Here is a 16,497-nt window from a genome sequence, read left to right on the forward strand (position 1 = left end):
TGAAGATGTTCACTTCTCACTGAAGGAATACTCCAGAGACCAACTTGCTGTAACTTTCAAAAACCATTTTTTTCCTCACTAGATGACAACTGGCACAGTCCCAGCAGGATTGAGGACTGAGACATGCGGTAAGTATGCCCCTTCTCAAACTATTGACGACGCAAAGGGCTACGGCTGTTCTCCTAATAATTATACTGCCAAGATCAAAATCCCAAAAGAAATTTGAAAATTGATCTTGGGAGTTTTTGTGATTCAGATGGATCTGCTATGTGCTGTTAAAACTCACTTAGTCAACGGCAAATTCTTGTTGGAACTTTTAGAAATCAAGTGCTGTCTCATCTATCTGCTATAATAAAACAAAGAACTGCAGATGCTGTAGATCTGAAACAAACAAGTTGCTGGAGAAACTAAACAGCATCTGTAGAGAGAAAACAGTTAACATTGAGTCCAGTGACCTTCAGAACGCTAGGTCACTGGACTCGAAACATTAACTCTGAAATTCAGCTGGTGTGGCAGCATCTGTGAAGAGAAAACAGTTAACACTTTGAGTTCAGTGATCCAGTGTTCTGAAATGTTAACTCTGTTTTCTCTCCACAGATGCTGCCAAACCTGCTGAATTTCACTCGCAATTTCTGTTTTTGTTTAATTTATTTATCTATAACTCCTCAATTTATTTTGCCCTCTCTGATGCTTTTATTCAATATTATGGAAGTCCACATTCAACATATTAACTCATTGAAATGCCAGGTTACATAAATGGTTTTATAATAGATGAATTAACCTTCAACTACAGAAATTGAGACATGCAAAAACACATTTAAGCTTTATGCTACAAGTATTGCAAATGTAAGCTTGCTGCTATTAAACATCGCAGCATTTTAAAAATGCATATGGTGCACTGCAACAGTTTGTTCTGAGACTGAAGTTGACAATAGCTTACCCACCTGTTCTGTGGAAAGAGAAGGGTTAATCATATTGTTTATTTCGTGCTCATTTTGTAATTTTGCTTTTTCTGCTAGTCGTCGCTGAACTTCCTCTTCAATATATGCATTTATCCTGAAGAGGTTAAAAACAAAGCGTGAGTATGAAGTGTTTGTAATCTCAACACAAGAACACACAAACTCGGAGCAGCAGGAGGCCATTCAGTCCCTTAAGCCTACCAAGCTATTCAAAAGGATCATGACTGATGAACTTGTGCCCTCAACTCCATTGTTCTGTCTGATCATCCTTAACTCCTTTATAACACAAGCATCCATCTGCCGCAGCCTGAAAAGTACTCAAGCTCGCTGAAGAAGACAGCTACAAAGTCTCAACTTCCAAAAAAAAATCCTCCTCATACCTGTCCTAAATTGCAGGTGCCCCCATTTTTGTTTTAAGAAATATGTGTCTTATAGCTCTAATCTCTCCCAACAAAGGGGAGAGGATCCTTTCAACAACCATACTGTCCAGTCCTCCAAGAATCTTATGACTCAACAAGGTTACCGCTCATTCTTCTAGACACCATTGTATGCAGGCCCAGCCTGTCCAACGTTCTCTCATTAAGGTAAAACCCCATCCCAGGTGTCAACTGGAATATGCTAGGACACCATGGGGTACAATTGAAAAGAATATAATTCAACTGTACGCATGTACACATGTGCTGTCGAGTAAGGGTGCCTTGATTTAATATGGTTAGGTAGCAAGCAATCGCATGAGATATGTTGAAGGAAGGAATGGTATTTATTTCGCTCTGAAAAGTGACAATGCCAGGACCTGTGATACTGTCAATTTTACGTTACTCACACAGGTGTTAAATGGAACATGTATCAGTATTTTATGGAGGCTTTGCATTTAAACAGAACTGTGCTTGGCATGTGCAGTTCTGGAGATAAACAGGTTGTTTTTTAAGCTCCCAACCAACTGCAGGGTTGGGGGGGGGGGGGGGGGGGGGCTGAGGTTTTGGACCAAAACGCATGGAGATTGCTTGCAAGTGGCAACATAAAAGTTCTTTCCAAATGAAAACCCATGCATAAAAATGAAGGAGCTTTTCATGCTTGCTTGCTAAGAAGGTACACCCATGGAAAATTAGATGTTGCTTAGGTCTGAGCCACCAGATTAGAGTGTGCTGTTTGTTCCATTAGTATTGCGTAACTAGTTTTTAGGACAGTTCCCTCGATAGCGAAGATGTTGAGGAACCTTGCCAGTATAACTATGTGCCATATCCTAGTTTAATGCCTAGCCTACAGCCAAGTGGTTGTATCCTTAGTAGCAGTTTCACACAACAGAGTGGTTTGCTACAAGTCAATCTAGTTGGAGAGAGGTTGGAGCAGTCTGTATTGATAACATTGGCAGGTTTTCTTTTCTATAAAGCAGACTGATGAAAAAGCTTACTTAAAAAAAACATTCGTTTCCTGGTCATGCTTATTAATAGCAAGCTTTTAAAATGATAAAAAAACTGAAGTGAAAGTCACAAACTACTACAATGGGATTTGACCTCACCTTTGCATACAGTAGTACATTTCTGTGCAGGTACTGTTCAGGACCTAGTCAAATAATATGCTGTCTCAGAATTATAAGAACATAGTACAATGTAATTTATAGGATACTTGGAATGTTCCTGCCTTTGAACCAGGAGCTCCAGGTTTGAGTTCCAATTCAGAACTTGATTGTCAAACAGATTACACTAATGACACAGCCAAATAGGGAGAGTATTGACTTGTAAATCCTTCTAAAAATCACTCAAGGATGGTGGGAAATGCGCAGTATCCTGATCAACCATGCTTGCTACGGAGTGGCACTCCTCAAGTGACCTGCTTCAGAAAAAAACTAACTAAAGCAGACCTAAGCCCATTTATTGTCTGATCTAGGGTAAGTTCAAGTATTATGTGAAGCAAAAGCATTCTTTTAAATCAAGGTGAAGCTGTATTACTGGAGCAGTATCTCTGTTGAAAAGTATTTAAGTCTTATGTCAATTAGAATACAATTGTTTTTGAGGAATTACACAGTTTAGGATTGGAATTTAATTACTCTTTAAACTGTAATTTTGATTCAAGCATCTATCTTTTTTATTGAAAAGTTGATGACCAATGTTTTCACATCTTATGTCATGTTAATAAGGTATCTTCTGTAAACGGAGAATTGCTAACAAATGGGCTTCGTTCTCATTTAAAAAACATTAGAATAAATGTGGGCTGCAAGAGATTTGGAATTAAAGTATACAGATTGCGAGTCAGGAACAATGAGGTAATGGACCACACATTGTATGCACATGTACCATTCTAGGGCAGAATCAAAACAATTTACAGCACACACAAAGATCAGTCAGCCCTTACACTGGTGGGCTTTTGCTCATGACCCTTCTTTGTCTGTGACAAGCCACACTTGTCAGGCCCTGTTAATGTAAACTAACTGGGTATTGAATTGTATTCAGGTGGTGGACATTTTCGTTACTCACTCATGGGAATACAAGTGATTTGGTGACGAAAATAAAAACCTCAGTTGTATGTAAGAGCACTTCTGGACACCAAAAAGAAATTACTCGTGGGCCATGGGCACAGCTGGCTGAGCCAGCATTTATTGCCCATTCCTAGTTGCCCTTGAGAAGGTGGTAGAGAGCTGCCTTCTTGAACTGCTGCAGTCCATGAGCTGTAGGTAGACTACCAATGCTATTAGGGAGACAATTCCAGGATTTTGATCTAGCAACAGCAAATTAACTGCGGATTCACTTTCGTTCTCATATATGGGTGCAGACAAACATTTTGTGATCTCTGCCTCTGTACATAACAAGCTCAATGTGTTAAGACAAGGTTCTCCTTCTATTCTTCACTGCTAATTGGAACATAACATTTAACTTACTTTCAAGCAAATTTTGCCTTATTTATTTGCATTTCTACCTTTAACAGTTACTCATTTGCACATGAAGTCTTTCATGGGAACAAACACCATACATAATTAATCTGTTTTTGTGGTTTGGTGGTTGTTTAAAGGCGAGAAGTGGAGGTGTGGGGAAGGTCTTGGTGAGGTGCTCATCCTCATTGATAATGTGTTGCAGGCTGCAAAGAACATGGCATAGATTTTCAGCTTCTGGGAAGTCCTGGACAACGAAGGGTACAGCTCGTGTCTGTCTCCTGAGGAGCTCATTACGATTTCTCATTGTGACATGTTAGAACTGGCGATCGATAAGTTGAGCATAATACCCCGTTCTTATGAGGGCATCCTTGAGTACTTCCATGTGCCCATTACATTCCTCCTCGTCTGAACAGCTTCTGTGTATGCGTAGGGCTTGTCAATAGGGGATGGCTGTTTTAATATGTTTCGGGTGGAAGTTGGAGAAGTGTAGCATCGTGAAGCTATTTGTGGGTTTGCGGTCGAGTGAGGTGCTGAGGTGCCCATCCTTGATGGAGATGCATGTGTCCAAGAAAAAGACAGATACTAGATAAGAGTCCATGGGGAGTTTAATGGTGGGATGAAACTCATTGATATCACTGTATAGCTGTTTCAGTGACTCCTCGCAATGGGCCCAGACGAAGAAAATGTTGTCAATATACCTGGTGTATAGTGTTGGTTGGAGGTCCTGCCTATAGAAGAAATCTTGTTCGAACATGTACATGAAAACGTTGGCATATTGGGGTACAGATTTGGTCCCCATGGCTGTTCCATGTGTCTGGATGAAGAACTGGTTGTCAAAGGTGAAGACGTTGTGATCAAGGATAAAGCGGATGAGTTGTAGGATGGTGTCTGGAGATTGGCAGTTGTTGGTGTTGAGGACTGAGGCTATTGCTGCGATGCCGTCATTGTGGGGGATGCTGGTGTAGAGTGCTGAAACGTCCATTGTGATAAGGAAGGTTCCCGGTTCAACTGGTCCGTGGGTGCTGAATTTCTGTAAGAAATCTGTCGTGTTGTGACAGACGCTGGGGGTCCCCTGTACAATGGATTTCAAAATGTCTTTAACATAGCCAGAGAGGTTCTCTCAGTGTCCCAATGTCTGATACGATGGGATGTCCTGGTGCATTAGCTTTGTGTATCTTCAGAAGGCAGTAGAAGTCGCCTATGTGAGAAGTACATGGGATGAGAGCACATAGGGAACTCTGAAGGACTGGATCCAAAGTCTTGATCAATGTGTTTAGTTCACGGGTGTGCTCTTTGATTGGATTGGCCAGTAGTTGCCTGTAGTGTTCCTGGTCGTTCAGTTGTCCGCACATTTCCTTGCAGTAATCTGTTCTATTCTGAATGATGATGGCTCCTCCTTTATCTGCTGGTTTGATGACAATGTTGTGAGTGGTTTGATAGTATGGATGGTGTGACTGACACACACACACACACACCTCCCCCCCCCGCACCACCACCCCCAGAGCAGCGGCCCTCCGGTGGGAGGTAACCCTGTGATGACTGTTCTGGCTCCTTGGTGAGCTCATTGGGATCACTGCTGGCATCTTGAAAGAATTCCCGGAGTCTCATTCGTCTGATGAATTCCTCATTTTGGTAGTGGGGCAGAAATTGAGACCCCTGCTGAGAACTTCAATCTCTTCTGATTGAAGGGTGTGATGATAAAGTTTTCCACTGTGGTGCCAGGGCGGGCTTGGCTACTGCTAGTGGTGATGCCAAGTTTCTTGTTCTTGGTATGCATGTACGTAGTGTAGCTTTTGTCGCCTTGCCTGTTTGACAATGTCCCATGACTGTACTGCCGTATCCGGAATGCAGCCTGAGAGTGTGGACTCCATCTTAATTTTTTTGTGCTTGACTTTGCTTTTTTTGTTCCTAGTCCTACATTGAACCCATTCACATTATGGTCACTGTTTTCCAAATGGCCCCCAACTTTCAAAATGATAACTTTGTGATGCCAGACATAAATAAACCATTATTTTAACTGGTAAAGGAAGCAAATGGATATCAAAGTATTATTGAAATATTTTGTGTTTATAACTAACCAAATAATAATGATACACAATAATCACATTTAGATAAGCCACATAGTGATTGTGGCTTCAACTATGTTGAAGTATGAGACATGCAAGATTATCAAAACTGTACAGCTCACTGAATTCAAGAATCTAAGGAAGCTTGAGAACTAGTTTTCCTATCTGTACGAGTAGATCTTTTCTGATCTACTTTAATGAAACATACATAAAATAGCATAATGAGCTATAAAAAGTAGCTCCATCTGATTCAGTACCCGATGTAAAAGCACAACATTTTAAAATGGACATCAGGAAACAAACCTTTCTTCAGCTATTGGAGTCATGATTGCTGGAGACCTTTGAGGACTAGCAGGACAACTGGTGTACGATGACTTCTCTTCACCAGCTCCACAGAACCTTAAGGCCACGTCATTTTCACAAATCTTTCGCTTGAGTTGCTGAATTTCTTGTTCTAGCCTACAGCAGAAATTAGTCGTGAAATATACACATATGACTGTACAAGGCAGCTTTCAGTCACATTAAACTCTGGTTTAACAGAACAAAAAGTACAAATACAAATAAACAGTATAATAATTGGTACGATAAAGACAAAACGTCACAAATTAGTGGAAATGTTTTAGGTTAGAAAACTCTTGATGTAGATGGGGCCTTAGATATTGCTACCTTGATTTTAGCACATGGACTTGAAATAAGCTGAGACAAAGCATAAGAGTTTTGCAAGATCTGGCTGAAATTGAGTTTATCTAATCTCAATCTAGACCTTCCAGCTGCCCTCAGATTAACAATTTTACCTAAAAAAAAGATGATTGATGTGTGTAGTGATTTGGTCTTGACCTGCTTTAAGACCATAAAATGGTAGCCATGATGTGGAGATGCCAGTGTTAGACTGGGGTGTACAAAGTCAGAAGTCACATGACATCAGATTATAGTCCATCAGGTTTACTTAAAGTAACAAGTTTTTGGACTGCTGCTCCTTCCTGATCTGCCTGGTGTTGTGTGACTTCTGATTAAGACATTAAGATGTAAGAGCAGAAACAGACCATTCAGTCCATTGATTCTGCTACACCACTCAATGATAATGAATGATTTAATAATTCTCAATTCCACTTCCCTGCTCTTTCCCTATAACCCTCAAATCCCTTACTGATTAAAAATCTCTCAGCTTTAAATATACATAAATGACCCAAATGACAACCCTCTGCATTAAAGAATTCCAAAGATTCACTACCATTCCTCACATTGGTCTTACAATGGCAACCTTGTATTCTGAAATTATGCCATCAGGGCTCTATATAAAGTTCAATAATTTTACAGCCTGAACACCTCCTTACATGTCCTCTACCCTCACCTTTTCACGACAGGGCTGCTTTCAGCATACCCAATCCATTTGTATCTTTGCATTATCCCCATTATCAGCTTTGCTCCTTCGGTGGCTTACTATTAGCCATCTCTGTCTGCTTGTGTGTGTGTCTCTCTCTCTCTCTGGCACCAGCTCCATCTATCTGCTTACTACATGCCCTCCAAATCCCTGGTCATCAGCATTAATATCACCTTTTCCGAGCTATCAGCTCTGAAAGATCACTTGATTTGAAACATTAATTCTATTTTCTCTTCAGTTGATGCCAGACCTTCAGAGTTCTTCCAGCAATTTCTATTTTTGAAATTATTTAATCCTAAACCTTTTACACCACTATTATTAAATGGTTCCTTTCCCATATCAGAGTAGGGAGGTAACACTTTATTTCATTCAATTTGGGGGAAGACTTTAGTCAAGACAAACACTGGAAAACATGTTTGCACATGAACCATGTTTGATCAGGCTAACTACTTTGTATGATTGCTCAGAGGTCTGAACCTTTGAACTGGCAATCTTACGAATCTGACATTCTATCTCTTATAAGAAAGTGAGAAAGAGGGCCCTAACAGGCATTGGGAAGTTCTAAAACATGATGCTATATCCTAGCTTTGTTGTGAAATTGAGCCTTTGTATGTAATGTCTCACCTTTTGCCTAGAACCTACTGTAAGAAATTAGTTATTTCACTCATGTAATACATGTGAAATAAATTAATTTGTTGGTTTAAAGTTGGGCCTTAGCCTGGCAAGCTGCTTTTCGGCTTCCACAAACAAAGGATAACACATGTGATGCTTTGTAGGACCGAGAGTTCTGTTAAGTTCATGTTATCATGTTATAATCAAACCGGATATTGGCCAGTTTAAAAAAGGTGCATTTGGATGGTAAAGGATACATGGTATTTTCATCAATAAGAATTTAGTCTCTAGACAACATTCAGAACCCAGGAAGAAAAATTAGTTTTTCTTATCAGTGATTACACGAAGTTAGTTTTCCTAAGTTTAGATCTAAAAGCTTCCATCTCTATGTTATCAAAGCACTTTCAATTGAAGGAAATTTTCTAACCATTTCAATGTAGAAAATGGGCAAATGGCACATTGATAGGACTGCTTTTCTAAAGTGAAGGTTAATGTTATTTTTAAATGGGGTGTCAGTAGTTCTGGTTAGGCCAACATTTATTGCCCAGTCCTAACCTCCTCAGGCAAATTAAGAGTCAATCACATTGTTGTGGGTCTGGAGTCACATGCAAGAACGGCAGTTTTCTTCCCTAAAAGGACATTAGTGAACCAGATGGGCTTGGGTACACTATAATATTGATTGGTATTGTCAGACGTTTGTTCTCGATTACTTAGTGCTGTGGTTAGTGCTTAAATTGAAAAATTGTTCCATTTATTTCAAAGATCGAAACTATGAATTTACAAATCAGGATGCATGTCTGAATTCCAATATGCACACCTGGCTTGGGAAGAACTTTATTAAATTGTTAAAGGCAAACATTTCCTTCTATCCTATAACTTTAGGATGTAACAACAAACAATTTGCTGATGCTGTTTCTCCTTCAATAACAAAAATGAAATTCCATCAAATTAAATCTCTAAGTCAGTTGGAGGGATACAACTGACAACATTTTAATGAACAAAGCTCATTGTCAGATAGCAATAGCTGTCAGAATAGAGAAAACTGGAAGTTTTCGAAAATCTAAAATGAAATATAAACTTAGATTAGAAGCATTCGAGTCTTGTGATAGATTTTTCGCTCTGCCCAGAGGTTTGTCATTGGATAGATTTGGGTATACACATAACCACCATCTATCTACAGTTTGGCTTTGTATTGCCCACACAGGTGGGGGCCTCTCAAAGTTATGTGATCATTGGCACAAACAACCAATCAGAACCTCAACTTGTCTGCACCCAATACCCGCATACAGACACTTTCCAGCAAGAATCACCCAGCAATAAGCACAATCCCTGGCTGATTTCCAACCTGCCACATGAATACCAATAGTAGGTACCGCTACTCCAGCTAAGATCAGCAAAACTCTGCATAGATCAGGGACTTCACACTACATATCGTTATTACTACAGGTTTTCACAGTTTATGCTTTGAAAAGAAAAGCTCTATCACCTTTCTCGGTCTTGTTCTAGGGCTTTGTGCTCTGCTTCCAGACTATCTCGAAGATCTGTTTCTTCACAGTCATTTAGTGTTGCTAGTTTTTGTCTCTGTTCCTCAATCTCTAAGTCAATGGCAGAATGACGCTGAAGAGCAGAGTGCCTCTTCTCTATTTTAGCTACTGCTTGCTCCAATGCCTCTCTCTGTTGCTTTTCTCTTGATTCAATGATCTCTTTTTCAATCATACGAACCTTTTCCTCTTGTCGAGCTATATTAGCAGTAAATTCATATGTTTGTTGGAGCTGCTGAAGTTGATCAGTGCTGGCTCTGTACTGTGCTATCTGCTCCTTTTTTTCTTCAATTTCTTTCTCCGTCTCATAAAGTACAACATCCAAACTAGGCACACCTCGGTCGAGGATTTCTGCAGCTCTCTGCTTTTCCTCCAACAGAGCAGGCAAATGGTTTTCCATTAAATAATCTAGCTGCCGTGCCTTATTCACCATTCGTTGTTCAACCTCTTTCTGCTTCTCCACTGCTTCGAGCAACTCAACTGAATCTAAAGCATGACTTCCACCATCTTCCAGGCTGCCATTTATGGATTTCTGATGTGCATGCCTTAATTGCTCAAGAGCTTCACGGTCAAGAGTGATTTCCTTTTCCAGGAGGTTTTTTTGATAAGAAACATTGTGTTCCAAAGCTGTGAACTTTTCCAATTGTGTTCTTTTCAGATCCATGTATCTTTCCTTCGCTCCCTGGACATCTTCAGTTTCCTCACTTCCGTCAGGTCTAGTATCTTCTTCAACAGTAGATCTAGGTTCGTCACCTCCGGCAGGTCTAGCTTCTTTGGCTTTGAGGAGAACTTCCCTAATTTCCTCGAGGATATTCTTTTCTTCATCCAGGCTCTGCACATCACCTCGTTTGAGCAGTTGGATAGTTTCCTGTTTTTCTCTGACCTGCTCCCCCAGACGCGTGACGAGAATCAGTTGATGTTTTGATTCCTCTTCAAGTCTTCTCTTCTCCAATTCTAGCTTCTGGCTATGCTTATCCTTTTCTCTTTTGAGTTTCTCTAGCTCTCTGAGAATTTCCAGTTTACCTGCATTCTCTTGCTCGTGAAGTTCCTGCAATACCTGTAATTCTTTTTGGACTCGTAGGTAAATTTCTTCTTCCTGCTTTTTCTTTTGCAGCTCAATTTCTTCTTGTTCTCTTTGCCGCTCTTCCTCAAACTTCTCTTTCTCAGCCTTTAAGTCTTTAAGCCTGCTTTCAATGTCCAGATTTCGACGTTTCAGATTTTCTTCTTGTTTTCGGATGCGAAGCTTGACAATTTCAGTCTCCTTGCGTTGCGTCTCTACTTCCTGCTGCAACCTCTCGAGTTCTGACTTTTCTGATTGTTGTTTTTCTTCCATTTCTTCTATCAGTCTCCTAAAATATGTAGTTGAAACAAAAAAACATTTAAAACAGTGAAATTTTACAAAATTTAACATTTCACAGTGTAACCAATAAAGTAAGGTGTTCAATAACTTGGTGCTAATATTAAATTGCAATATAACCTAAGTTTTTCTCTTTTGATTCTTGCATTTGATCTAATTTTTTTTCCATAAGTTACTCAAATATAAAGCGCACTCAGATTTATTTTAAGAGACATCAGAATGTTTCGTTTAGTTGTGTCAGAGGCTCATGGAGTTGGCCAGCATTTGTTGCCCATCCTTAAGTGCCTTGTGGTGGTGTAGAGCTCCTTCTTCAACTGCTGCAGTCTGCATACAGTGAGAGGAGACCCACAATACTGTTCGAGAGAGAGTTTTAAGTTTATTTTTGTTGGGACGGGGGCACCATTGTATGTTGTGGAGCTTCCAATCACCAGAAACAAATGGAATCATTGAATGCTTATGGCAAAGGAGGTGGTCATTCAAGTGGTGTTCATGTCATTCTTTGCAACAGCAACCTAACATTGTCCATTGTCACAGAGTTTACTTGGATTTCTCTTTGACAACTACGTAATTGGAAACTGCTTTTGATCAAAGATAATGTTGATGCTATTTGACTATATTACAATTTTCTAAATGTCCTGCTATATTCTTAACAATTGTCTCAAGCATTATTCCAATGGCAGATATTAAGCTAACTGGTCTAGAGTTTCCTGCTTTCTGACCCCAATCCCTCTCCTTTTTCGAACAGTGCTGTTATATTTTCAGTTTCCCAATCTGTTAGGACTTCTCCAGAATCTGGGAGAATTCTGGATTATTACAACCTACATTCCCTACAAGCTGCGTGCTGTACAGCCACTGGAAGACTTACACACACCAATCAGCATGCATATGAATAGATTCCATTTCTGGGAAGTGCGGCGGTGCATGGATCTCAGAAGACTATGCAGCAGCATAAGAAAGTAACACTGATTCAATCAACATATCCATCATCTCGGTATGTACTTCTTTCAAAACCTGGGTTTTCAGGTCATCAGGTCCAGAGGACTTATCAGCCTGGAGTGTTAACATTCCTGTTACTTTGTCTTTAGTGAGAGCAAATTATTTAAGCGCCAGCTTTCTTTTTCAACATCCTTCTGATGTTTTGTGTCTTCTATTATGAAGACCATTACAAAATATTTATTTAAAGGACCTGCCATTTCTCTATTTTTCATTATTGTTTGATCCTCTAAAGGGCCAACATGCACTTTAGCTACTCTTTTCCTCATCATACATGTGGGAGCTTTTACTGTCTGGTTTCTTATTGCTTTCTCTCATTCTCAAATTTCTCCCTTTATTTCCCCTCCTCCCAGTTTCTAAAATTTTTCAATCTTCTGGTCGACAACAAAATCTACATCTCTTGTAAATCTTCTCTTTTCTAAAGGGTGTCCCTTCACTCCGAAGCTTGTACATTCAGGTCTTAGCCTCTCCTACTAGTAGAAACATCTTCTCCACGTCCAGGGCGGCCTGTTGAAACTTACAAAATACTTAGAACAGAGATGGGGAGGAATTTCTTTCAGTCAGATGGTGATGAATCAGTGACACTCGTTGCTGCAGAGAGCTGTGGAAGCCAAGTCATTGAGTGTTTTTAAGACAGAGATAGATAGGTTTTTGATTAGTAATGGGATCAAGCGTATAGGGAGAAGGCAGGAGAATGGGGTTGAGAAACATATCAGCCATGAACAAATAATGAAGTAGGTTTGATGGGCCGAATGATCTGATTCTGCTCCTATATCTATGGTCTTTAAATTACCCACCATCCTTGACTTCCACAGTTAGCACAGCAGATCCTTCTCAGCACACCCTTCTCAGAGTACTTTCATAAATCACAGAGTCAATACAAAATGGTCCATCATTTTTGCAGGACAATTAGGAAGAGCCAACAAATGCAGTCTTGTGGAATCACCCTTAAAACAAATCTGTTTCACCCTGTTTATTGTCTGTAATAGCTTATCAACAACTTAAGTCTTTCATGAAGTAGTTCAATATTTTGACATGCCTTCAGGGAAAGTTGAGCTGAAGTGAAGAATACGTTAACATTTCAGTTAATGGGATTTAGATTTTGAAAGAAATGACAACCAATTAATAATGCACATTTTGAAATAGTTACATTGCCAAGACATCAGTATGCGATAAGAATGTGCCAGTCCATGGGAGACCATAGAGGCAGTTTATCACAATGGGCTTTATGCTTTGCCTTCTGTGCTGTAGCAGTTCTGAGATTCTGGTTCTTACCTCTTATTTTCCAGCTTTTCTAGCTCTTCTCTTTGTTGTCTCTCAAATTCTAGCCTAAAGAAAGTTCAGAAAGATTAATAGAGGTATTCACATATCAACATACAGCAAATAAAAGGATAAATAAGAGAATATTTCATTCAGATGATGCAAACATTGATGTATGAAATAAAGTTTATCTTTTCGCACACTGACATTGACTATACCTACTGATCACCTTACCCAACAAAAAATGCCCAACCCAATGGAGTTATCTACCAGAAGGGGCTCCATTTCTACCTGTATACCCACACCGACATTTTATTTTCCCATCACCATTACAAGTCTGGAGCAATTATTTTTACATGACACTGATCTACATAGAATTGTAAAACGTTTTAACACTACCTTTGGAAAATAGAATCGATCTGGTTCAGTTCACACCCAATTCCATTCCTAAGCCTGCAGGTGCTCTTTTTGATCATGAGATGTATTTCAATCCACCAAGACTGCTTTTTCTCACCTATGGTACACTGTCATTTATTCCCAAGTCTAAAATTCCTTCAATGCTCAAACCTTACTCTTTCCCTTCATTAGCTCAATAATCTTTTTTCCTTCCCTCCCCCAAATTTTCTAATCAGTAGCTTTGTGCTCTTGAATCTAAAGTCTTTCACCCAGGATGACTGTAGCACAAAGGACCATTTAGAATAGATTACTTACAGTGTGGAAACAGGCCCTTCGGCCCAACAAGTCCACTCTGACCCTCCGAAGAGCAACCCACCCAGACCCATTCCCCTACATTTACCCCTTCACCTAACACTACAGGCAATTTAGCATGGCCAATTCACCTAACCTGCACATTTTTGGACTGTGGGAGGAAACCGGAGCAGCCGGAGGAAACCCATGCAGACACAGGGAGAATGTGCAAACTTCACACAGTTGCCTGAAGCGGGAATTGAACCCGGGTCTCTGGCACTGTGAGGGAGCAGTGCTAACCACTGTGCCACTGTGCCGCCCATAAAGATCCAGCAGATCACAAATGGCACTGACCTTCAATAGCTCTGAGCCAATCAGCTTCAAATTCTGGTTCTCATTCACAAATCCCTCACGGCCTCATCCTACCCTGCTCAGAAAATTTTATCCAGCTACACAAGAAAGCCTCTATGGTCCTTTGCTCCAAATCGTGTCTGCAGATTTCCCTCTTCACCACACCCACCGGAGGATGATTCTTCAGCCTTTGCATCCCTGTTGTTCAAAATACTTCTACAAAATCTACTTCACTTCCCTACCTTTTGCCTGAAAAGCTAGCTTTTGGACTATGCCTTTTGTTTTCTGCTGCTTCTCCATTACTTTGTTTTCTCACCAACTTCTGTCTGACCTATTCTTGTAAGGCAACTTGAGAATTTTTTGGAAGAGGAGAAATGAGAGTTGTTCCTTAAAATATTGCTACAAGACTGTATTATAAGTAGTGCTCCAATGATGTCAGGATAATTCCAGGTGTGAACTATATTTCATATCCAAATTAGTGCATTTGACAGCATAAGGGAAAGAAATTTGCAAAACATGCCCAAAATATTTTTAGCAAGCTAATTTCATGCAGACATCACAATCAATAAATTCAAATGGCGTATTACTACCTTAGGCAAATGGGTCCCTTTATAGTGAAAAGACTGCCATGGGAAGTGCATTGAAAGCAAAAAGGATTAATTAAGAGAAGATCAAATTTATCAGATTTCATTTGTAAAACAACTCATATCTGGTATCCTACTGAACACAAAGGACTCTTTCCACCAAAGTAACACAACTATATAATGAAGTAAAACTTTAATTAACATTAACTTGACCTTTAAGATGGGAAAAAAATTGTGGTTATAAAGTACATTTCATGAGCAACAGCACATTGAGGTTTGGCTATTGGATTTTGTGGGTCAACATTGGTCCATTACTGTACTATATCAATCGCAGGAACTGATACTTTAATACAGAATGCTCTTATATTATGACAGTACATGTCTCTTAATCTCTGGCCTGTTTATGTAACCACAGTTGCTTTTCTGTCAATTAAGCATATGCAATTTGATGTCATCCATTCAGAGTCTCTTTTTCCCCTCTTTTGTCCCTCGTCAATAAATTTTGGGCATTCCTTCCATCCCTGTCACACATTCAATTTCCCGATTGATGGCTATAGCTACTCACTACATGAACTAGACTTTTTGTAGTTGCACTGGAACCTGAGCTACGCTCCTAACCCCACATGCTCTCCAGCACTAAAACTACTCCTCTGTCATACTGCACCACTCTGCTCCAGCCTCTTATCTGGCAGTGAAACCTCCAAGCACTTTCCTGGTTGGTCTCCAACCTAGCACGCTCAATAAAATTGGACACTTCAGAAATTGTTGCTTATCCCCCTAATTCGCACCAAGAACCACTCACACCAAGAACCACCCCTCTTTTTGTTCAAATAGAAGCCTAAAACGGCAACTCGTTAATTTTAAAGTTTTCACTTTTGTTTCAATTTCTCCATGACCTTGTGCATCTCTATTCTGTATTCCCCCCCAGCTCCCCAACATGCTTAATACCTGCAATTGTCTAATTGTGGCCTCTTGAGCATCACTGACCCTCCACCATGGTGGTGGTGTTCTCAGCTGCCAACACATCAAGCTCTGGAATTTGCTTCCAGCTTTACTTCTTTGTCTCTCCTCCTTTAGGATGCTCCTTACATTGTCCTAATAGCTCAGTTTCAAGCTCGGCAAAGGGTCTTGAATAGTCTTTATTACAAAAGAATAACAATGCAAGTGGTCATTGCAAATAATAAGTATGGAGGACAAAAATTTGCAAAATCTCACTAAATTGGTATTTGAAATTGTGAATAAACAAAAGACAGCAAAATCTAATATTACTCATTAGGAACAAAAGTTCAGTAAGCCACTCTTGTATCAACAGATCTTGGTTGCCTCTTTTGCTTACCCTGGATTGTAGAGCATGACGGCGGAAAGATTTTCACAGGATTTAGAAAGGTCAGTCATAGACAAACTGAAGGTAGACAGCAGTCCACTCTGTAAAAGTGCAAAGCAAATAAAACTGAAGTAGCACAGATGGGTAAAGTTAGTGATCTTCAACTCAAAATGAACATTTTCAATACAAATCAAGATGACTTAAGTAGAGTCATGGAGGTACACATGATCAAAAAAATGGCCCTTCAGTTCATCAAGTCTGCATCATTCAGAAACAACCACCTAACTATTCTAATTACATTTACCAGCACTTGGCACAGAGTGTTAGATGCCTTGGCATCACAAATGTACATACTTCATAAAAGTTATGAGGGCTTCAGTCTTTACCACCCTACAGGCAGTGAGTTCCAGATTCCCATCACACCGAGTGAAACTTTGTTTCCTTGCAGATCCCCTTTAAACCTCCTGTTTTCTTAAATCTATTCCCCAATCTTTGAACCCTCTACCAAAGGGA

At 39.9% G+C, this 16,497-nt stretch overlaps 1 protein-coding gene across 4 annotated transcripts in view; it reads right to left on the reverse strand.

The window, feature by feature from the left end:
• Positions 1-16,497, reverse strand: part of kif16ba (kinesin family member 16Ba) — a 140,956-nt gene that overhangs the window by 56,337 nt on the left and 68,122 nt on the right. For all 4 annotated transcript variants that reach the window (XR_015758544.1, XM_087991676.1, XM_043696646.2 and 1 more), the window contains exons 17-21: positions 15,997-16,085; positions 13,054-13,107; positions 9,374-10,777; positions 6,198-6,353; positions 945-1,056 (exon numbers count right to left, since the gene is read on the reverse strand). Coding sequence is in view for 3 of the 4 variants with exons in the window: in XM_087991676.1 (XP_087847802.1) it covers positions 945-1,056; positions 6,198-6,353; positions 9,374-10,777; positions 13,054-13,107; positions 15,997-16,085 (1,815 nt within the window). In the remaining variant the exon portion in view is untranslated. The remainder of the gene's footprint in view (positions 1-944; positions 1,057-6,197; positions 6,354-9,373; positions 10,778-13,053; positions 13,108-15,996; positions 16,086-16,497) is intronic.

The sequence above is a fragment of the Chiloscyllium plagiosum genome, unplaced genomic scaffold (assembly GCF_037043375.1).
Source record: "Chiloscyllium plagiosum isolate Xiang-an unplaced genomic scaffold, Cpla_swu_hap1 HiC_scaffold_10, whole genome shotgun sequence".
Taxonomy (NCBI): Eukaryota; Metazoa; Chordata; class Chondrichthyes; order Orectolobiformes; family Hemiscylliidae; genus Chiloscyllium; species Chiloscyllium plagiosum.